Here is an 18,032-nt window from a genome sequence, read left to right on the forward strand (position 1 = left end):
CTTTTTCCCTTGGTCCCCGCTTTTTCCTTCTACTGCCTATTTTTGCCTCTCACCACTTTCCTCCATCTGGACTCGTGATTTTTTTTCCCCCCACCTTTGTACCTGGAAGCCTGTTGGCCAGCAGAGCCATCCAGGGGAGAAGGAAACCCCCTACCTGCTGGCTAAAGTCCTCAGCCACTGTAGCCCGGTCAGACTGGATGGGGCTGCACAGACATGTGGCCTTTCATGGGGACTAGAGTGCTTTGTACCATATTCTTGGACCCTCAGGGTGTTTTGTGCTTCCTGGGGGTGGCGTGGTGTTTTTTTTGCCATCCTACTGGGACAGGCTGAGGCTGTCGAGACCCCCAGGATTGGCTTATGTGACCTCTCTGGGTGCACACTGCACTGCAGCACTACCTAATTTGTGTGCACCAGGCCTCTCAGGGCCATTTCCACCCTGCTGAGGCACTCCTGCACTCCTTACCTGGAACTCCATTCACTTAACCTGTGAAATCACTTGACGACCACATATAGGAATGCTGGAATCATGGTTGTTGATTGAAGCAGTCATCTCACTTAAAGACCATTTCACTCAATGACCGAACTTCTGGTTCCAATTGTGGTCATTAAGCAAAGACTATCTGCACAACAGTGCTGAACAAATGGTACTTTTACAACAAATGGCTGGTCCCAGAAGTTACAATTGCAGCGCCCCCACAGTCACTTGATCAAAATCTGACTTCCTAGCAGCCCACCTGTACTTAAGATCTCTTCAACCCCACCTCATCCCCCCCACACACACACACACTTGCCTATCTCTTCCATTTTGGCCTCCTGCACTCTGCAGGCAGGCCCTGCGCTCTGCCACTCCAGCTGAGTTTTGCCAAATTTTTGCTTTTGCTGCCCAGCCTAGCCTTTCACGAGGCAGCTACTGCATGAATGAGGCTTTCTTCCCAATGTTACATGTGGCAGTTTCTTCACAAAACCTGGGGAAGAAGGCCTTCCATGGGCAGCAGTCATCTTACAAACAGCCAGGCCCGGCATGACTCAACAACACTGGGAGCAAGATGATTGCAAAGGTCAGCTGGGGCAGCAGAGGAGGGCAACAGGTGTCTCGGAGTGCAGGGCAACAAGGGTGTTTGTGATTAGAGCTTCAGAGTCCACTGCTGGGATAGATGGGGCTTTCTGCCATGGTGCTGGACTGAAGAAAAAGGAAGGCATAGAAAAGGAATGGCAATTGGAATAAATAAAAGGTCTTTACTTTCCCCAATATCCCAATGGTTTTCTGTTTGTTAATGAATATATTATGCATATTAATGGAGCTCTATAAGGACCTAATCTTCAGCTTTTGAAATTGCCTTGTTTTGGTCCAGAGTGCAGCCCATCTTGACCAGATTCTGAAATTTAACTCAGGAAAAATGGAACTTCATCCTGCATTTTATTTCCTTTTCAGCACACTTTTACTGAATCCTACTGTCATCAATCTTATTCTCAATCTCTTTGGTGACTCTGCCTAATGCAGTAATGCACAAAGATACACAGATATCCTACTAATAGGGCTAAAACAGGATAATAGAGGGACCACTTACAAATATGGAATGATACGTGCATACTTATACCGTTCACAATTTTACACAACATAAAATATAAAAGCTTATTAAATAATTATTTGTGGCAAAAACAAATTAAGAAGGGTGGCTAAATAAAAACTGGTGCAATAAAAATATTACTCCTAAAACTAAACTGCAATATAGAATGTATGTTGTTAAAGGAAGCAAATAATTACTTGAGGACAATCCAACAAGAATGAGGGCAAAAATATGAGTTAGTGTGTGATTTGCAGTGGAGAAATCCATCACACATAGAGCCTCTCTCTTGCCGAGTGAGTTAAAAATGACATTTCTCTTACTATGCATTTGCTTCGTAGCTTACACTGAAAACACTGGGATGCAAAATAAGGGGAAATGCCTATCTCTTTCAGATCAGTAGAAAAGCTATTCTGCCAGAATAAACATTGTCTCCTCACCGACACGCCCTCTCCTGTCAGGGCTGAACAAGACTGAATCTGCCAGACTCGATCCCGGATTGTGTGCAAGTTCAGACCCTCTGCAATCTCTGCAGCAGGGGCTGCCGTCAGTAAATCTTGTTTGTTTGCAAAGATGAGTACTGGAACGCCACTTAGCTTTTCTTCATCCACCAGCTCTGCTAGTTCCTGAAATCATGAAGACATGCGCAGAATTTTTTATAAAATGAACAAGATTTTTTCCCTAAACAATTCTGGAGAAATATTGTAACCTAATGTTTTATTGTAGCAGTATTGATGCTAGAATAATGAGTCCAGGTATATAACACAAGCAAGCACTAACACCATAATCTAAAATGAGTTTTTCTAAAATTATAACAGAGTATAGACTAACTGCCTTCAGGGCAACAGCAATGGATTGCCAATCCCAACCTTCAAGTACTTAAGGAACAGCCAATGTAACATATACAAGCGCACTTATAAGCTGAATTTGCCAGTATAATGGAATAGCTCTTAAAAACAATCCATTTTAGCTGATAAATGCTTCACATTCTGGAAGAATCCTAAATATAAACTTTAAAGTTTAATTCAGTTTATTCATCTGTAACACATGGGTCATTGATGCATCTTTTTTTTAAAAAAAGTGTAATCTTCATAAGGCAATTTTGACTACTAAAAGGAATACTGAGCATCCCTGTATAATGCGCTTATGTATTAATTGATGTACTCATTAAATGAGTGCATTGAAGATTAAATACAAATTGATCCTGCATATAAAATTCTAAACTAAACTAATATTGACCTTAAAAACACTCCTAAAATTAAGGGGTAGGAACTTACGATACAGCGTACTCAAACTTCACATTTTCTGTTAATGGCATCAAAAAAGGGAAATAAATGGATGCAAAGTGATAATTAGCATATCAAAGATGAACATACACTTTGGATGGTTGGATGCAGCGGGAAAAGTGTTATAATTATCAAAGGATAATAGCCTAATACTTCTAATCATTGTTTGATATAACATGGAGACCTTACATAATTCAACTGATGTGAACATTGTATCATAAATCAAAATTTACCAATCACTGCATTAAATTATCAGGAAAACGTTCATATTTTTAAGATGGTACTGCAGAGTCTATATAATTCAGATCTGAGTGCAAAAAAATAAAAATTATTTGGGTCAAACTTGGGCAAATTGAAAAGGGACTTTAAAAATAATTTCCCTGTTTTCAGCTAATTTCCAAATTTGACAGAAAGCTGTAACTTAAATGAAAGTCCATTTTTATTACTATAAGTTCCATGTCAAATTCTGACAAATTTCATTGTACTGTATCCCTACTTTCAAAAGCTGTGACATACTTACTTGACCAGTTTCTTCAAATCTTTTTCTATCAGCACTATCAATGACATAAATCTACAAAGCAAATAAGGAAAATAGGCTTAACAATTCAACTGTATGATGCCATTTGACAGTCAGTATATCTGTAATAACAAGTTTTTGCAATAATAATCTCTCAAAATTAAGTAATTAATGCGTTAAAATTAATGGATGTTGAAACAGGAAAAATCTGTCTAGAATAAAATTGTCAGCCCCTTTTTTAGTGTTTTATAACACTTTTTTCAGCTGTGAGTTGTATCCGAAAAAGCACAGAATTCTTCAGCATCATTAGATATAGATATATATGTAGGGAGAAAAAATACACAAATTTTTATTTAATGTGATAACTTACTGATGTACCTGTTATCACAACTTGTGATTACTGATACATCACAACCCATTCTTTTTGTACCTTCTGCCCCTCTGAATACTTTGGGTCTTGGGGGTAAGGGAAAATGAGTGGGGGAAGCTATGACTCCTGGTGTTTATGACTGCAGTCTAGGAAAATTGAGCCCATACTTTAGCCACCACAAAGCATTTAAATGAAGTCTTTCCAATTGTAAGTTAGGATCTTAAGATAGACAACTGTTTCAAACAATCATGTCTTAAGCTGAGAGATAAATGTGAGCCTATACACCCTATACAAATTGGAACACTACCTTCCAGTTTTTTTCAGATTGAGAAACTATAGTTACTAATTTAAGAACAAATCAGAATCCTAAACTATGTTATGAGGTTCATTTAGGATTCTGGCTTTCTCTAAAGCTAGAAAGTGCTTTGTCCCAGTTCAAAGTTAAAAATAGGGGGAGAGGAATGATGATGATGAACTGAAGACTAGTGTATTTAGGACTATGTAGGAAAAAGCAAATGGCTTGTCTTTGTGGGCAGTTTCTTTCAAATGTTGGTTACCGTCCAAAGTAGGCTAATATAATCCTTTGAAATGTACACCAAGCTTGACAATTTTGTCATTCTAGGATGTTTAGTAGCTGCATAACTGGTCATGGGAGCAATATACATACATCATCCCAAAGACACCATTTATAATAATGACATGCTTTTATAGTCCTGATGAAACAGTGGATTAAGCTTAAGAGACGGCTATGTTTGCAGAACCACTCACAAGATCCCTGGAGCATCTGACTGTCTCTAGGACTTCTCATCTAAGCTTAACTTATGAGAAGCACCTCACTAGAACTTGAGAAGGCAGACCTAATGCCAACACCACAATGAACAGCATTGCATCAAGCAGCGTAGATATACATTATTAAGTCCATACCTCCATATCTGGAAGGGGGGGTTTGCTAAGCAGCTGCAGGTGTATGTCTGAATATGCAATCATTCAAATATACACACCTTTATTTGTGCATAGCTTCCAAAGAGCACAGGTGTGGGAGACTGAAGTATCTCCCATTCAAACACACCTGCATGTTTATGAATGTGCAATCACTTCATGTGTTAAAAATATTCTTGGAAGGGCCTCTCACTTGTGCAATATTCTTCAACTCTGAGCCAAGACAGGTTTCTTAGCTAGCATGCTGTCCATTTACAAAAATCCCTTCAAGGCAAACCAAACTAATGTAGCCCCTAATCCAGCTTCCCCTTTACTATAATAGTGGGTTAAAATGGAATAACAGAAGAAATTATGCCTTTGGGTTTAAAATCTCAATATGAAGGATGTTTGGATAAATCATTTTTGAAAGGAAATTGTTATGTATAAAAAACTGATTTTATATGAATTTGCTCACTGTGTTTGTGTATGAGATGTCAGTTTTCTTTTTGCACTTCTTAGATGAAGGAATTTAAAGTTAAAACATTTCTTTGTTTCATAATAGCTGTACAAGAAAGACCAGATTAGAGTTGAAAAATCAGTATCTAATTAAAATCTTTGTCCTTTATAGGATAATTAAATTTGCTAGGACACAATATATAATGTTAATCACATGCTATTTTGTCCACATAGAATCTTAGCATCTATTACAGCCATACTTTACTTGAATAGATCATTCATATGATGCAGCCAACTATTGCATGGGAATATGTTCATTTCATTGCTGCTAATTTATCAAAAAATTTACCTTCACTACGATTGAAAAACCCAACTACCGTAATTGAAATGATGCAGTATTACAGCTCCAGACTGAGGTTGTTAGCCATTGATCCACTAACAGCCCTTATACTTTGTTATAAACTCCCTACAGCAAAATATTACCCTTCAGTTGAAATCAATGGGCAAGGATACAAATGTTAATATTCCCAAGGAGGGTGGGAGCAGATCAACAACAACATAAGAATGACTTCTGCTGCAATCAAGCTGACACTGTCAGCAAAACTCTAATATTGGCAAATTGCTACTACCGTAGCAGAACTTGCAAAGTAGAGGGCAGCAAATCACTTATCTACTCCATTTCTCATGTGATTTTAGGCAATCTAGAATCCGTAGATTTACATTTGACAACACTTCTGTATTTGCAGCATTACATTTTCCAGAGAGATAGTTTTGTTGACTATAATTAAAATACGTGACTCAAGGAATTTAAAAACCAGTATATTTATTACAGTAAAGCTTATATATATATATATATATATATATATATATATATATATATATATATATATATATATATATATATATATATATATATACATATATACATATATACATACACATACACACACACACACACACACAAACACACACACACACACACACACATACACACACACACACACACACACACACACACACACACACACATATATATATATATATATATATATATATATATATATATATATATATATATATATATATATATATATATATATTTGTGTAAATTACTAACAAAGAATTAAAGGGAAACTGAGATGCATTTCTGACTCCTTAGTCGTCCTCAGTCAGCTATACCCTTCTGAGATTCGAACCTGGGCTGATTGCATACAAGGCAGTGTTCTGACTGAGGACGACTAAGGAGTCAGAAATGCATCTCAGTTTCCCTTTAATTCTTTGTTAGTAATTTACACAAATATATGAATTGTCCGGTGTGACTACTGCCTGTTTGATGGCCTTCAAGATAGGCTGAAAACAGGAAATAAAGATTTGCCCCATGTATGGGGCCTAGCAAGGTAATCTAAATAGTTAACATTTGAAACATTATATATATATATATATATATATATATATATATATATATATATATATATATATATATATATATATATATATATATATATATATATATATATATATATATATATATATACTTCGTTTCATCAGATGCATAAAGTATTCTGAGGGAAGACTGTACAAATATTAGTACCTGGAAGGAATAATAAATAGTATATCTGAGAAAAATCAAATTCAGGACATGCCAGTCATGGTACTTACCTATTAAAAATGACCATTTTAAAAAAATGGCTGTGACATCAGATATGCTTGACTAGGTGAATTGAGCTACACATACAATTTTAAAACAACTTTTTCCCCATTATTGTATGATGTTATAAGACATTTTCACCTGAACCCAGATAAAAGCATAGCTTACTTTATGTTAGCATATTCAACCACAATTATATGTAATGCATGAATCTGGATCTGTGGCTCCCTTAGCTCCCTTTCCACTGAGCAAAGCAATGGTTTAGTAGAGGATGTGAAATAAGAGTTAGTTCAGGAATAGTATTACTGCTAGTCTAGTTTCCACATCACCCTAGTTAAGAGGCCACTTCATTTTATTATGACAATAATACAATTATTTAAAATAAAGTAATGAAAAAAGCCAGAAAGCAGCAAGCAATAAATCTTTACAAAGTTGATTTATGGGATTACTGGCAGGTTAGTCCACTATTAATGCTAAATTAAATTCAGCCTTCCTTGTACGAATATGGCTTTCGTCTCTGTTTATTCCATGGTAACAGAACACAATCCCTTAATTACAGCTGAGCTAAGCATAACTAATTTCGCTACTCCCTTTGCTAGACTCTTAACATCTATCGTCTGGTCTCACTGGATTTTTCCCCCCACTGAATTATCAGAGAATTCTGTTTGTGCTGCTGCTGCTTTACAAAGAAAAATGTTCACCTCACTCTGACACTGATATACCTATAGTAACTGGAATGTCTTTGCAGCAACATATTGTTCTGATAAGATCTGAACCATTCTTGGAAGTCTTCACCAGGGTACAGAACTGATTTGGTTTTATAAGTGGCAAGCGCCTCTTTTCCCTGCATTACTCTTCATTCTTGCTTAGAAATTTTTGTTTGTAGAAAGTCTGATTTTAAACTTTCTAGAGTAGCTACAGATTGCAGTCATTATCCTTTGGTCTTCCAACTTATGGTGACTTGTAACAAAGAAATGCTCTGGTAGTCCTCCTTAACCATTCACTGAAGTACAGTTTGAAATAACAACTGCCTTTGAAAGGGTGTTTATGACCTTTAAAGCACTTCTGACCATTGCAAAATACTGAACCCCCCTTCCGCCCAGTCACATGATCATGATCTGGGTGTTTGGCAATTTGTTTGCACTTACAACTGGTTCCCAAGTGCCCTGCAATCATGTAAACATCATTTGTAATCTTCTCTGCTGGCTTCCCCAGAAAGTCACTGGGGAAGCTGGCAGGGAAGAATGAAAGCTGCTGTCACTTGCTGAGAGGACTCATGTTCGTCTCTGGGAGCTGGCTGAACGAGCTCCCTGTCAAAAGATTTCAGCTCCATGGAAGCAAATATGCAGCTGAAATCCTTCTCTCTCTATCTCTCCATGCCTATGCAGAACCTGCGGAACTGCGAGAAGAAAAGGATTTTTACCTCTGTAACTGCTTGGCTTTTGGATGCCAAAATCCAAGCAGACATGTGACTGAAATTCTTCTCTCCCTGAAACTCTGTCCCTGTAGAGGTGCAGGAAGCATCATACCTGCCGAGTTGCAAAAAGCTCTGTGCCTGTGGAACTGCAGGGAGAGGAGGATTTTTAGCTCCATGTCTGCTTGGATTTTGTTGCTGAAATCCAAACAGGCAAGGGGCTGAAATCCTTCTCTCCTACAGCTTTGCAGGCACAAAGCTGTAGGGAACTCCATGCCTGCAGAGCTGCTAGGAGCTCCACTTCTATGGAGCTGCAGGGAGAGAAGGATTTTTAGTTCTGTCTCTGCTTGGATTTTTGCTGCCAGTAAAAATAAGTGGGTTGCTTTGCACATAGTAGTGGGGCAGGGAGCAAGCAGAGCAGACTAAGGCCTCCCAGGAGTAAGCTGAGGCCTCCTGGGCCTAGTGGAGCAGGGAGCAAGCCAAAGCCTCCTGGGCCAGGCAGGGAGCAGGCCAAGATGTCCTGGGCTGTAGCAGCCTTGCATCACACTGCAGCACACCTACAACTTGTGCTCAGTCTGCGCTTGGACTCCCAGGGCCACAGACACCACTGAGACACCCCTGCGCTCCATTTAAAAAATTGTACAATTGTTTAATGGCCACAACTAGAAGATCCAGGGTTGCAGTCATTGAGTGAAGCAGTCATATGACATCTCGCTTAACGATGGCTTCACTCAACAACTGAGATGCTGGTCCCAATTGTGGTTGTTAAGTGAGGACTACCTGTATGCTTTCTATAATAAAAACATAGATGTCTCTTCATCTCTGGATATTACTCGGTACTTTATGCATGTTTTATGCAGTAGTGAATTAATGAGCAACTTTGTAACTGATGGTAGCTTCTCCTTTTAATATTCAGGAAGATATGGACTATCTGCTAGTTCCCAAGATTAATATGGGCTATCTGCAACACCAACTTTGGATTCTCCTGCTAATCTGGTTCTGTGAATATCTAGTTTTCTATCTAAAGTATTTTTTATAGCAAAATAATAGGAATGCCACATTAGACAAGCAATTATTTGTTGGCCTCAATTTTCCAAATGTAATAGGAAATAATGCTGCCTTATTTTAAAGGACTGTTGTCACAAATATTACAATGGTAATTAACACAAATTTGAGAACTTAAAAAGTGAGTGGCATGTGGTGGTAGTGGAAGAAAGTTCCCGAATATGATATACAAAAGATACCAAAATGGGAACAGCTCCTTAAAATGTTCCTTCCATACGTGAAATAGTTGCAATTGGAATTATTTTATCTCTGTTTTATATAGTATTCAAAAAAAATGGGTATGAATGAAAAGATCCCACATCATAATTCAATTCATTCTTGTCAATCTGGAATATCACATAATTTCAAACAGAAGGCAATATCAAATAAAACTATTAGATGGCACGTGGCTGAATTAAAGTAATTAAAAATAAAGTTTAAGATTTCATAAATTGACATATGCATGCTTGCTTTACAAACAGGACCTCCTGTCTACCACAAAATAAATTTAGCAGCAACATATCTTAAATTTAAAGTCCCTGTGTTGTTTAAAATACCATACCATATATCCAATGCTTACCAGGATATCAGTATTCTCAAAATAATTTCTCCAATATGGCCTGATTTTCCTTTGTCCACCAATATCCCAGACGTTCAACTTGAAACCCTGGGCTTGCACACTTTTAATGTTAAAACCCTATAATAAATAAAGTTAAAACAAAAAAAACATGAGTAGATACAGTACTTGGCTATAATTTCATTAGCTCATGATACTCACAGCTCGTATATCTCAACCCTGGAAAATCTAACAAGATAAAAGCCTATAGTGCTATTCAGATGAATTGACTGTAGGCAAGGTGAAGGATATAGTAGCCTTGCCTGTGTCAGGATCTATTTAAGTCAGTTAAAAATATATACATTGCAGCTTATGAGCAGAAAGGAGAGGCACACTGGAAAGTCAAAGAATAAGCAAATAAGGGAAAAACAAAATGCTTCTGTTCTGAAAGCCAAACCCAATGGGCAGGTTAATCAGAAGCAAAACTCTGAATATGACTTCATAGAAGATAGATAGAAGCACCAGCTAAATTTCTGAAAGACCCATTTCGTCAACTGAAGCTCCAACTGAAAGGGTGTGCAACTAGAAAAACAAGAAGTGGCACAGAGTGGCCACAAGCTGCGGTACAATACAAGGGATGGGTTCAAAGCTTGGAATCTGAAAGTAGGTTTTGCTTCCAGGCATGGGAGGATTTAATCAATAATTGCTTACAATTTAGAGCCAACATACAAATCTCTAGCACCACCTGCTGGCATTTCTGAGATGCTCATAACTGGATATCAGTTGAGACTTTGCTTGTGCAAAAACAAAACACCATCCCACCCCCACCCCGAGCTACATTACAGGCTACTCTTTTAATGAATGTATTACATACAATATATGCACTCTATATCTGGTAACAGTAACACATGAATACAGGTAGTCCTTAACTTACAACCATTCATTTAGTGACCGTTTGAAGTTACCACAGCACTGGAAAAAATGATTTATGATAGTTTTTCATGCCTGCAACAGTTGCAGTATCCCCATGGTCACATGACCAAAATTTGGACCCGTCGCACATTCGGACCCTTATGACGCTTGCAATGTGATCACCTTTGGCGACCTTCTGACAAAGTCAATGGGGAAGCCAGATTCACTTAATAACATTCTTACTGACTTAACAACTGCAGTAATTCACTTAACAACCGTGGCAAGACAGGTCGAAAAAGGTGGCAAAAGTCACTTAACAACCATCTCACTTTGCAACAGAAGTTTTGGGCTGTAAGTTGATTGTAAGTTGAAGAGAACCTGTATATACAGTATAGCACCAAACAGTGCTTCTAAAACAACCAGGCATGTCAAACTGCCGGCCCGCGGGCTGGATGCGTCATGCCGAAACCACGCCGACCCCATTGCCGGCAATGGGGAAAAAGTCCCGATATGTTGTGCGACGTCACATGACATTGCGAGTTTGACATGCCTGTTCTAGACCAAAGGCTCTTCACACCATTGCTCAAAGGTCATTTTGTAGCCATTCTATTCTTTTTTGTTATGAATGGACTTTTTGGTGAGAAAAAAAGAGAGGATCTGCTGCAAAGACACAAGGAGAGTTATAAACAGATAATGTTGTCAAGATAACCTTAAATTATGTGAACAAGGCAAAATGATTGCATGATAAGCTCATAAACCGCACAATGGCACCTTTAAGTAGCAAGCAATTATAGAAACATAAAGTTGGAAAGAGCCATTAAAGACCATCCAGCCCCACCCCCTGTTCATTACAGGAATCCCAATTAAAGCATCTCTATATGAATGAATGTCTAGCTTCTGTTTGATTATATGTAATGAAGGGAAGCCCACCATCTCAATGGTTATTATTCTACTGTCAAACTGGATTTACCAGCTCCTGGGCACATTATACCTTCTGTTAGTTTAACAAAATTAAAAAGGAAGGAGGTATCCTTCAAATCAAAGAGCTATCCTAACCTTTATTTCCCATGACCCCAAATGCCACATAGCCTTTTAAAACATTGTTAGAAATAAAACTAATGATTGCCTTTTTAACTCCAAGCTATTTATAAATGTGTTTATCTGCCCAGAAATTTTTACAAGACTAAGCTAAGCTGGGCTTGATAATAAGTATCCTAAACGCTTGAGAAGATTGCAGGGAATAACCTCATCAGTCTACTTTCTGAGAAACAGTTGTATGTGGGCCTGTGGGCATGCCACTATCGCTATAGTTATATCTCTATCATAATAGATTGCTTTTCTTTCTTAGATCACGTCCCACTGCTGGTTTCATGACCTAAAAAAAGAGGGAAATTTCAAACATTATTGGCTACTCTGGATTTTAAAATCAAAATTAAACTGTAGGATGCTGCCATAATTTTGAAAAAACAAATTGTGCAGCTTGAAAGTGATTCATGACTATTTGTACAATCATACCACTGAAATCTGGAGGGAGTTAGTTGTACGTACATCCAATGTAAATGTATTTTTGGAACTCTGCCAAACATCAAGATGTAGTCTTATATTTAATCACGGAATATTTGCTGTATCAGTAATATCATCTTTCCTTACCTGGGTTGGAGTGATATGGGTGATATCTTCAGATGCTAGTTGTTTCAAAAGTGTGGTTTTGCCTGCATTATCCAATCCCAGGAGCAGGATCCTAACCTCCTGGTCAGGTGCACTCTTCAACTTACGCAGAATTGATAGCAAGCCCTGTCAGCCAAATAGAGAGGAAACTTGCTATTTTAATTATCATCTCCAAGACCTATTTTTGGAAAGTACATATGCTATTCCCAATATATGCTGCCGTCCCCTAGTTACAGATTCATAATATAGAATATATGATACAAAAATCAGGGAGAAACTATCCCCTTAATGGATAAGATTAAAAAGAAGTATTATATTGTTTTAAAATAAAATAATTAAGAACAAACACCAGAAACAAATTTAATATTTAATCTTTTCAAAATAAGGGACAAAAAGGAGATTGTTCTATGTAGAAAAACCATATACATTTTCTTAACGAGAACAATGCCATATATAACAATCAACACAAGAAAATGGAGATTTTGTAAGAACATTAATATTTAACGAAGGGACTGAGGAAGGGAACAAAGAGAAAACAATTAACATTTTGAAAAAGGTAAAGGTATGAAGAAAGAGGCTATAAAAGTCTATTTAGATACAGAACCAGAAAACCTGTGACCTGTTAAATCAATCTTTCAGACATATTTCCTTATCAGATGCCTCAATTTCTAATGTACTGCCTTCACTGGAAAAGTTAGGATACAATCAGAGAGGTATCTTGCAAACTAGTCCCTGTTGCACTATATAGCAAAGTCAAACATCAGCATAGGAAAAGGTTCATGATATTTTGTACTATGGCATAAGCTGTCTTATGAGCATTTTTATATTACAAAATATTTCTTAAAATTTGACGAATTTCAATTCCACAAGAGTCATGGGCCCTGGATTTTAGACACACTCTGTAAGTTAGTCCTTCTGAGGTACCTTGGTTCAAAAATTCAAACATTGTTGCCTTAAGATGCACTGTTTCTCCCAGTTAAAGGTTAGGGGAATGAGAATTTTAGAAGTGTGTGTGTGTGTGTGTGTGTGTGTGTGTGTATGTATGTGTGTGTGTGTGTGTTCATATACAGACAACAGAGGAAAATAATGAAGAGAAATGTATCATCAACATGTGTAATTTATAAATCATATGACATTGCTAGAGGTTAATGTTTTTAAATAATAATAATAATAATAATAATTATTATTATTTTATTTATATACCACCCTTCTCCCGAAGGACTCAGGGCGGTGAACAGGGCAAGCATAAAAAATACAGAGTTACAAAAGTTAAAAAAGGATTAAATATATGCCCACTAAAAACAGTAAATACAAATATTAAAATAACAATAAAAACCCCACCCATCCCCCATCAGGCCAGGCCGGCTTGTTCAAATAAGAATGTCTTTAGATCGCGACGGAAGGAGCGAAGATCGGGCGCCATCCGGAGCTCAACCGGTAACTGATTCCATAGCTCCGGGGCGCCCACAGAGAAGGATCTCCCCCTGGGGGCCACCAATCGACATTCTCTGATCGGTGGCACCCTGAGGAGGCCCTCTCGGTGGGAACGCACAGGGCGAAGGGAAGTTGATGCCGGCAGCAGGTATTCCCTAAGGTACTCCAGACCCATGCCATGTAGGGCCTTAAACACCATTACTAGTACCTTGAATCTCACCCGGAAGACAACTGGCAACCAATGCAGCTCACGGAGCAGAGGTGTGACATGGGAGTATCGGGAGACTCCCAACACAACTCTCGCGGCTGCATTCTGTACCAGTTGGAGCCTCCGGGTGGTCCTCAAGGGCAGCCCCATGTAGAGAGCGTTGCAGTAGTCTAGACGAGAGGTCACGAGCGCGTGAGTGACCGTGCATAAGTCATCCCGGCCTAGATAGGGCCGCAACTGGTGCACCAGGCGAACCTGGGCGAAGGCCCCCCCTAGTCACAGCCGCTATGTGGTCTTCCAAAGTGAGCCGTGAATCTAGGAGGACTCCCAAGTTGCGAGCCCTATCTACGGGGGGTAATAGTTCACCCCCCATAGAGAGAGATGGAATATCCGGAATAACCCGGGATGCAGGTATGCAAAGCCACTCAGTCTTGTCGGGGTTGAGTTGAAGTCTGTTCCTCCCCATCCAGACCCGAACCGCCTCCAGGCAACGGGACATCACGTTGAGGGCCTCACTGGGGTGGTTTGGGGTCGAAATGAAAAGCTGGGTATTATCAGCGTACTGATGATACCCAACTCCAAAGCCACGAATGATCTCACCCAGAGGTTTCATATAGATGTTGAACAGGAGAGGCGAGAGGACCGACCCCTGAGGAACTCCACAAACGAGAGACCTCGAGGTCGACCTCTGCCCCCCTGTCAACACCGACTGCGAACGTCCCAGGAGATAGGAGGAGAATCACTGCAAAACCGTGCCTCCCACTCCCAATCCCCTGAGACGCCGCAGCAAGATACCATGGTCGATGGTATCGAAAGCCGCTGAGAGGTCTAATAGGACTAGGACAGAGGAATATCCCCTGTCCCGAGCCCTCCAGAGATCATTCACCAGCGCGACCAATGCCGTCTCCGTGCTGTACCCGGGCCTGAAACCCGATTGGTACGAGTCTACATAATCCGCTTCATCCAGGACCAGAGGGAGCTGATGCGCCACCACACTCTCAACAACCTTCGCAAGAAAGCGAAGGTTGGAGACCGGACGAAAGTTGTTCAACACAGCTGGGTCCAAGGCAGGCTTCTTGAGGAGAGGCCTCACCACCGCCTCTTTCAAGACGGCAGGGAAACTACCCTCACTCAAAGAGGCCGATATAACTGCCTGGAACCAGCTTCGTGTCCTCTCCCGGGCTGCATAAACCAGCCAGGAAGGGCACGGGTCCAATAAACATGTGGTGGAGCTCAGCCTCCCCATAATCCTGTCCACTTCCTCCGGAGTCACAGAATCAAACTCCTCCCAGGTAATATCGACAAGACCGCCCGTGTCCTGATCGTCCGACTCTGCCCAGTCAGAGTCCAGACCGGTCCGAATCCAAGCGATTTTGTCTGACAGATGTTGGTTAAACTCCTCGGCACGACCCTGCAAGGGTTCCTCCCTCACCTCTTGATTAAGGAGGGAGCGAGTCACCCTAAACAGGGTGGCCAGGCGATTATCTACGGACGCGATAAGGGTAGCAAAGTGATTAGACCTCGCCACCCTTATCGCAGCGAGATAAGACCTAATATAGGCTCTTAGTCGCAATCGGTCGGATTCGGATCGGCTGGATCTCCAACCGCTCTCTAGGCCCCGTCTCCGACGCTTCATCTCCTGGAGCTCCGCGGAAAACCATGGAGCTCGATGGGATCTGCATCGGGTCAGGGGCCGCAAGGGTACAACTCGGTCAAGAGCCTCCGTGGCTGCCCTTTCCCAGGCTTCCACTAAGGCATCCGCCGAGTTGTAAGCGAAGGAGGCAGGTGGGGACCCCAGCGCTGCCTGGAACCTCTCAGGGTCCATTAAGCATCTGGCGCGGTACCATCTAATTGGTTCCAAACGCCCACGGTGGGGAGTGGCAAAACGGAAGACCAGCCGCAGGAGATGATGATCGGTCCATGACAGGGGCATAACAATTGGGGAGCCCCCACCAAGATCATCTAACCACCGTCCAGATAAGAAAATCAGGTCAAGGGTGTGGCCTCCCACATGAGTCGGTCCCAAAATTACTTGCGTCAGGTCCATGGCCGTCATGGAAGCCATGAACTCCCGAGCTAACTCAGACTAAACATTTTGTTTTTGCTTGCAATCTGATCCTTTAAAATAACTGATATCAATGCTAACAATAGAAAAGAGCACACATTTTAAACATTATAGAACACCCTTAGACAGTAAAAATGAAAATAAAGTGTCTGCAAAACCAGCATTCTGGTCTCCCTTGCAGTCAGAGTACGAGCAAGCGTAGAAGGCCTCTCTGCGTCCATGCTCTCAATGAGTAGAAAAACATTCCTAGCATATCAGCTCCAAAGTGTGGCATTAACAGAACTGATGTCAGGAACAATAATGGTTTGGGTTGCCTGGTCTCTCAATCAGGGCAGCAATCAATTTGTTTACCTACCCATTAGAAAAAAGTCCAGAGAAGTTATGGTTCTAGTCTTCCTGGCAGCCAACACAACACTGAATAACATTACAGAACAGGTACTAAACTTGGTGGCCAGATAGAAGAGTCCAGTCCCACAGCAGACCTGTCTGGTTAATCAGAGCTAAACACAAAGTTGATCCTGTCTGATTCATGTCAATCTTCTGTGCATTTTACACTGTGTGCATGAAAGCCTAGTTTCAGCATAAGATGGGAAAACTGCTTTCACATCAATGGTTGTAGCAGTGGGTTCACAGTGACATACACATGTTATCAACAAATGGCAAGTAAAGCATCTTTGATCTGGGGCACGGAAGCTGTGTGGATGGTTTTATTCCCAACTACTTGTCTAACAGTCATTATCTCTCTGAAATTTCACTATCTTTCTCACCTCTCCTTTTACCATTTCTCACCTTCCTTCCCTTCTAAGAACTGTGTCTACATATTCTGTACCTTTAAGGGCTCTATTCAAGCATTTGATGAAGTGAACAGTGAAAGCACATGTAAAAAAAACCATTTGTTAAGGTGTCGAGAATTGCTTTTGCTGCAGTCTAGCAAGTTCTCTAAAAATACTGTGAAATAGTTATACTAATGGAATTCAAATTAAAGGATATCATTGAAAGCAATCTAATAGCTTTACTAATAGCTACTCTATTTGGAAATAACTATTGTTAAATTTTTATACAGTTTCATCCAAAATAATTGATTTTTTAAAAAAATACTAACGTAATACATAACAGCACTTTCCATCTTTTTCTTATCCTTGATCTGTTGATTGGTTTCCTAGCTAGCATCTAAGAGCCAGAACATTAACTGATCCTGCTATTCTTATCCTACGACTGTGACATCATAATGGAAGGAACTATTAACTACGCTTCTAAATGGCAAATCTTTTCACTACAATTTCTTAGTAAAACATCTTCTAGAGTTTACAAAAGCTGTCTCTTCTGTATAGAACTATGTAGAAAACGATTAGCAAGAAGATGTAGCTGAGCTGAGGTGTGTCTCTGATTGTGGATTGATTTTTATTTCATTCCCTTCTACTATTTTAATTCTGTCACTCGATGTGATCATGACTTCTTCAATATGGACCCTAGTTCACTTTGGGCTATTACTACACTTCAGCCTTATTGCTTAGCAAAGGCACTACTTAGATTTTGGGAACTTTAAATGAATAAGAAGTTCCACTCTCTAACATTTCAAGATCTATTTCAGTCTTTATTACAACAGACAAGCAGAAACAAGAAGCTTGAAAACATAGACAGAAGTATATGACTTATAAAGGCTTGAATTTTTAGAAATCAATATACTGTATATGTTTTTCCCCAATGTCATCACTGCTCAAAAATTAATTTAGATTTAGCTTTTAATTATGATATCGACTTCACTTATGGCAATTGTATTTATTTGATCCCATCAGCATCTCAAAATGGTATACAAGGGAAACTCACTTTATTTTGTTCTCATGAAACAATTCTTATGTAGATTATATTGAGAAAGAATGACTGCTCAAAGTCACTTAGTAAGTTTCCACAATAAGGTTGGATCTGAATTGTAATCTCTCTAACCTATCCCCAAACTTAGTGAACATACCT

At 39.7% G+C, this 18,032-nt stretch overlaps 1 protein-coding gene across 1 annotated transcript in view; it reads right to left on the bottom strand.

Annotated features, from left to right (window-relative positions):
- ARL3 (ARF like GTPase 3) overlaps positions 1-18,032 on the bottom strand; it is a gene marked incomplete at its 5' end in the record, with an annotated part of 45,071 nt that overhangs the window by 11,877 nt on the left and 15,162 nt on the right. Inside the window, 4 exons of the mRNA XM_083363293.1 lie at positions 2,006-2,191; positions 3,372-3,422; positions 9,799-9,915; positions 12,337-12,480. Coding sequence (XP_083219419.1) covers positions 2,006-2,191; positions 3,372-3,422; positions 9,799-9,915; positions 12,337-12,480 — 498 coding nt within the window. The remainder of the gene's footprint in view (positions 1-2,005; positions 2,192-3,371; positions 3,423-9,798; positions 9,916-12,336; positions 12,481-18,032) is intronic.

The sequence above is a fragment of the Vipera ursinii genome (assembly GCF_947247035.1).
Source record: "Vipera ursinii genome assembly, chromosome: 5".
NCBI lineage: Eukaryota > Metazoa > Chordata > Lepidosauria > Squamata > Viperidae > Vipera > Vipera ursinii.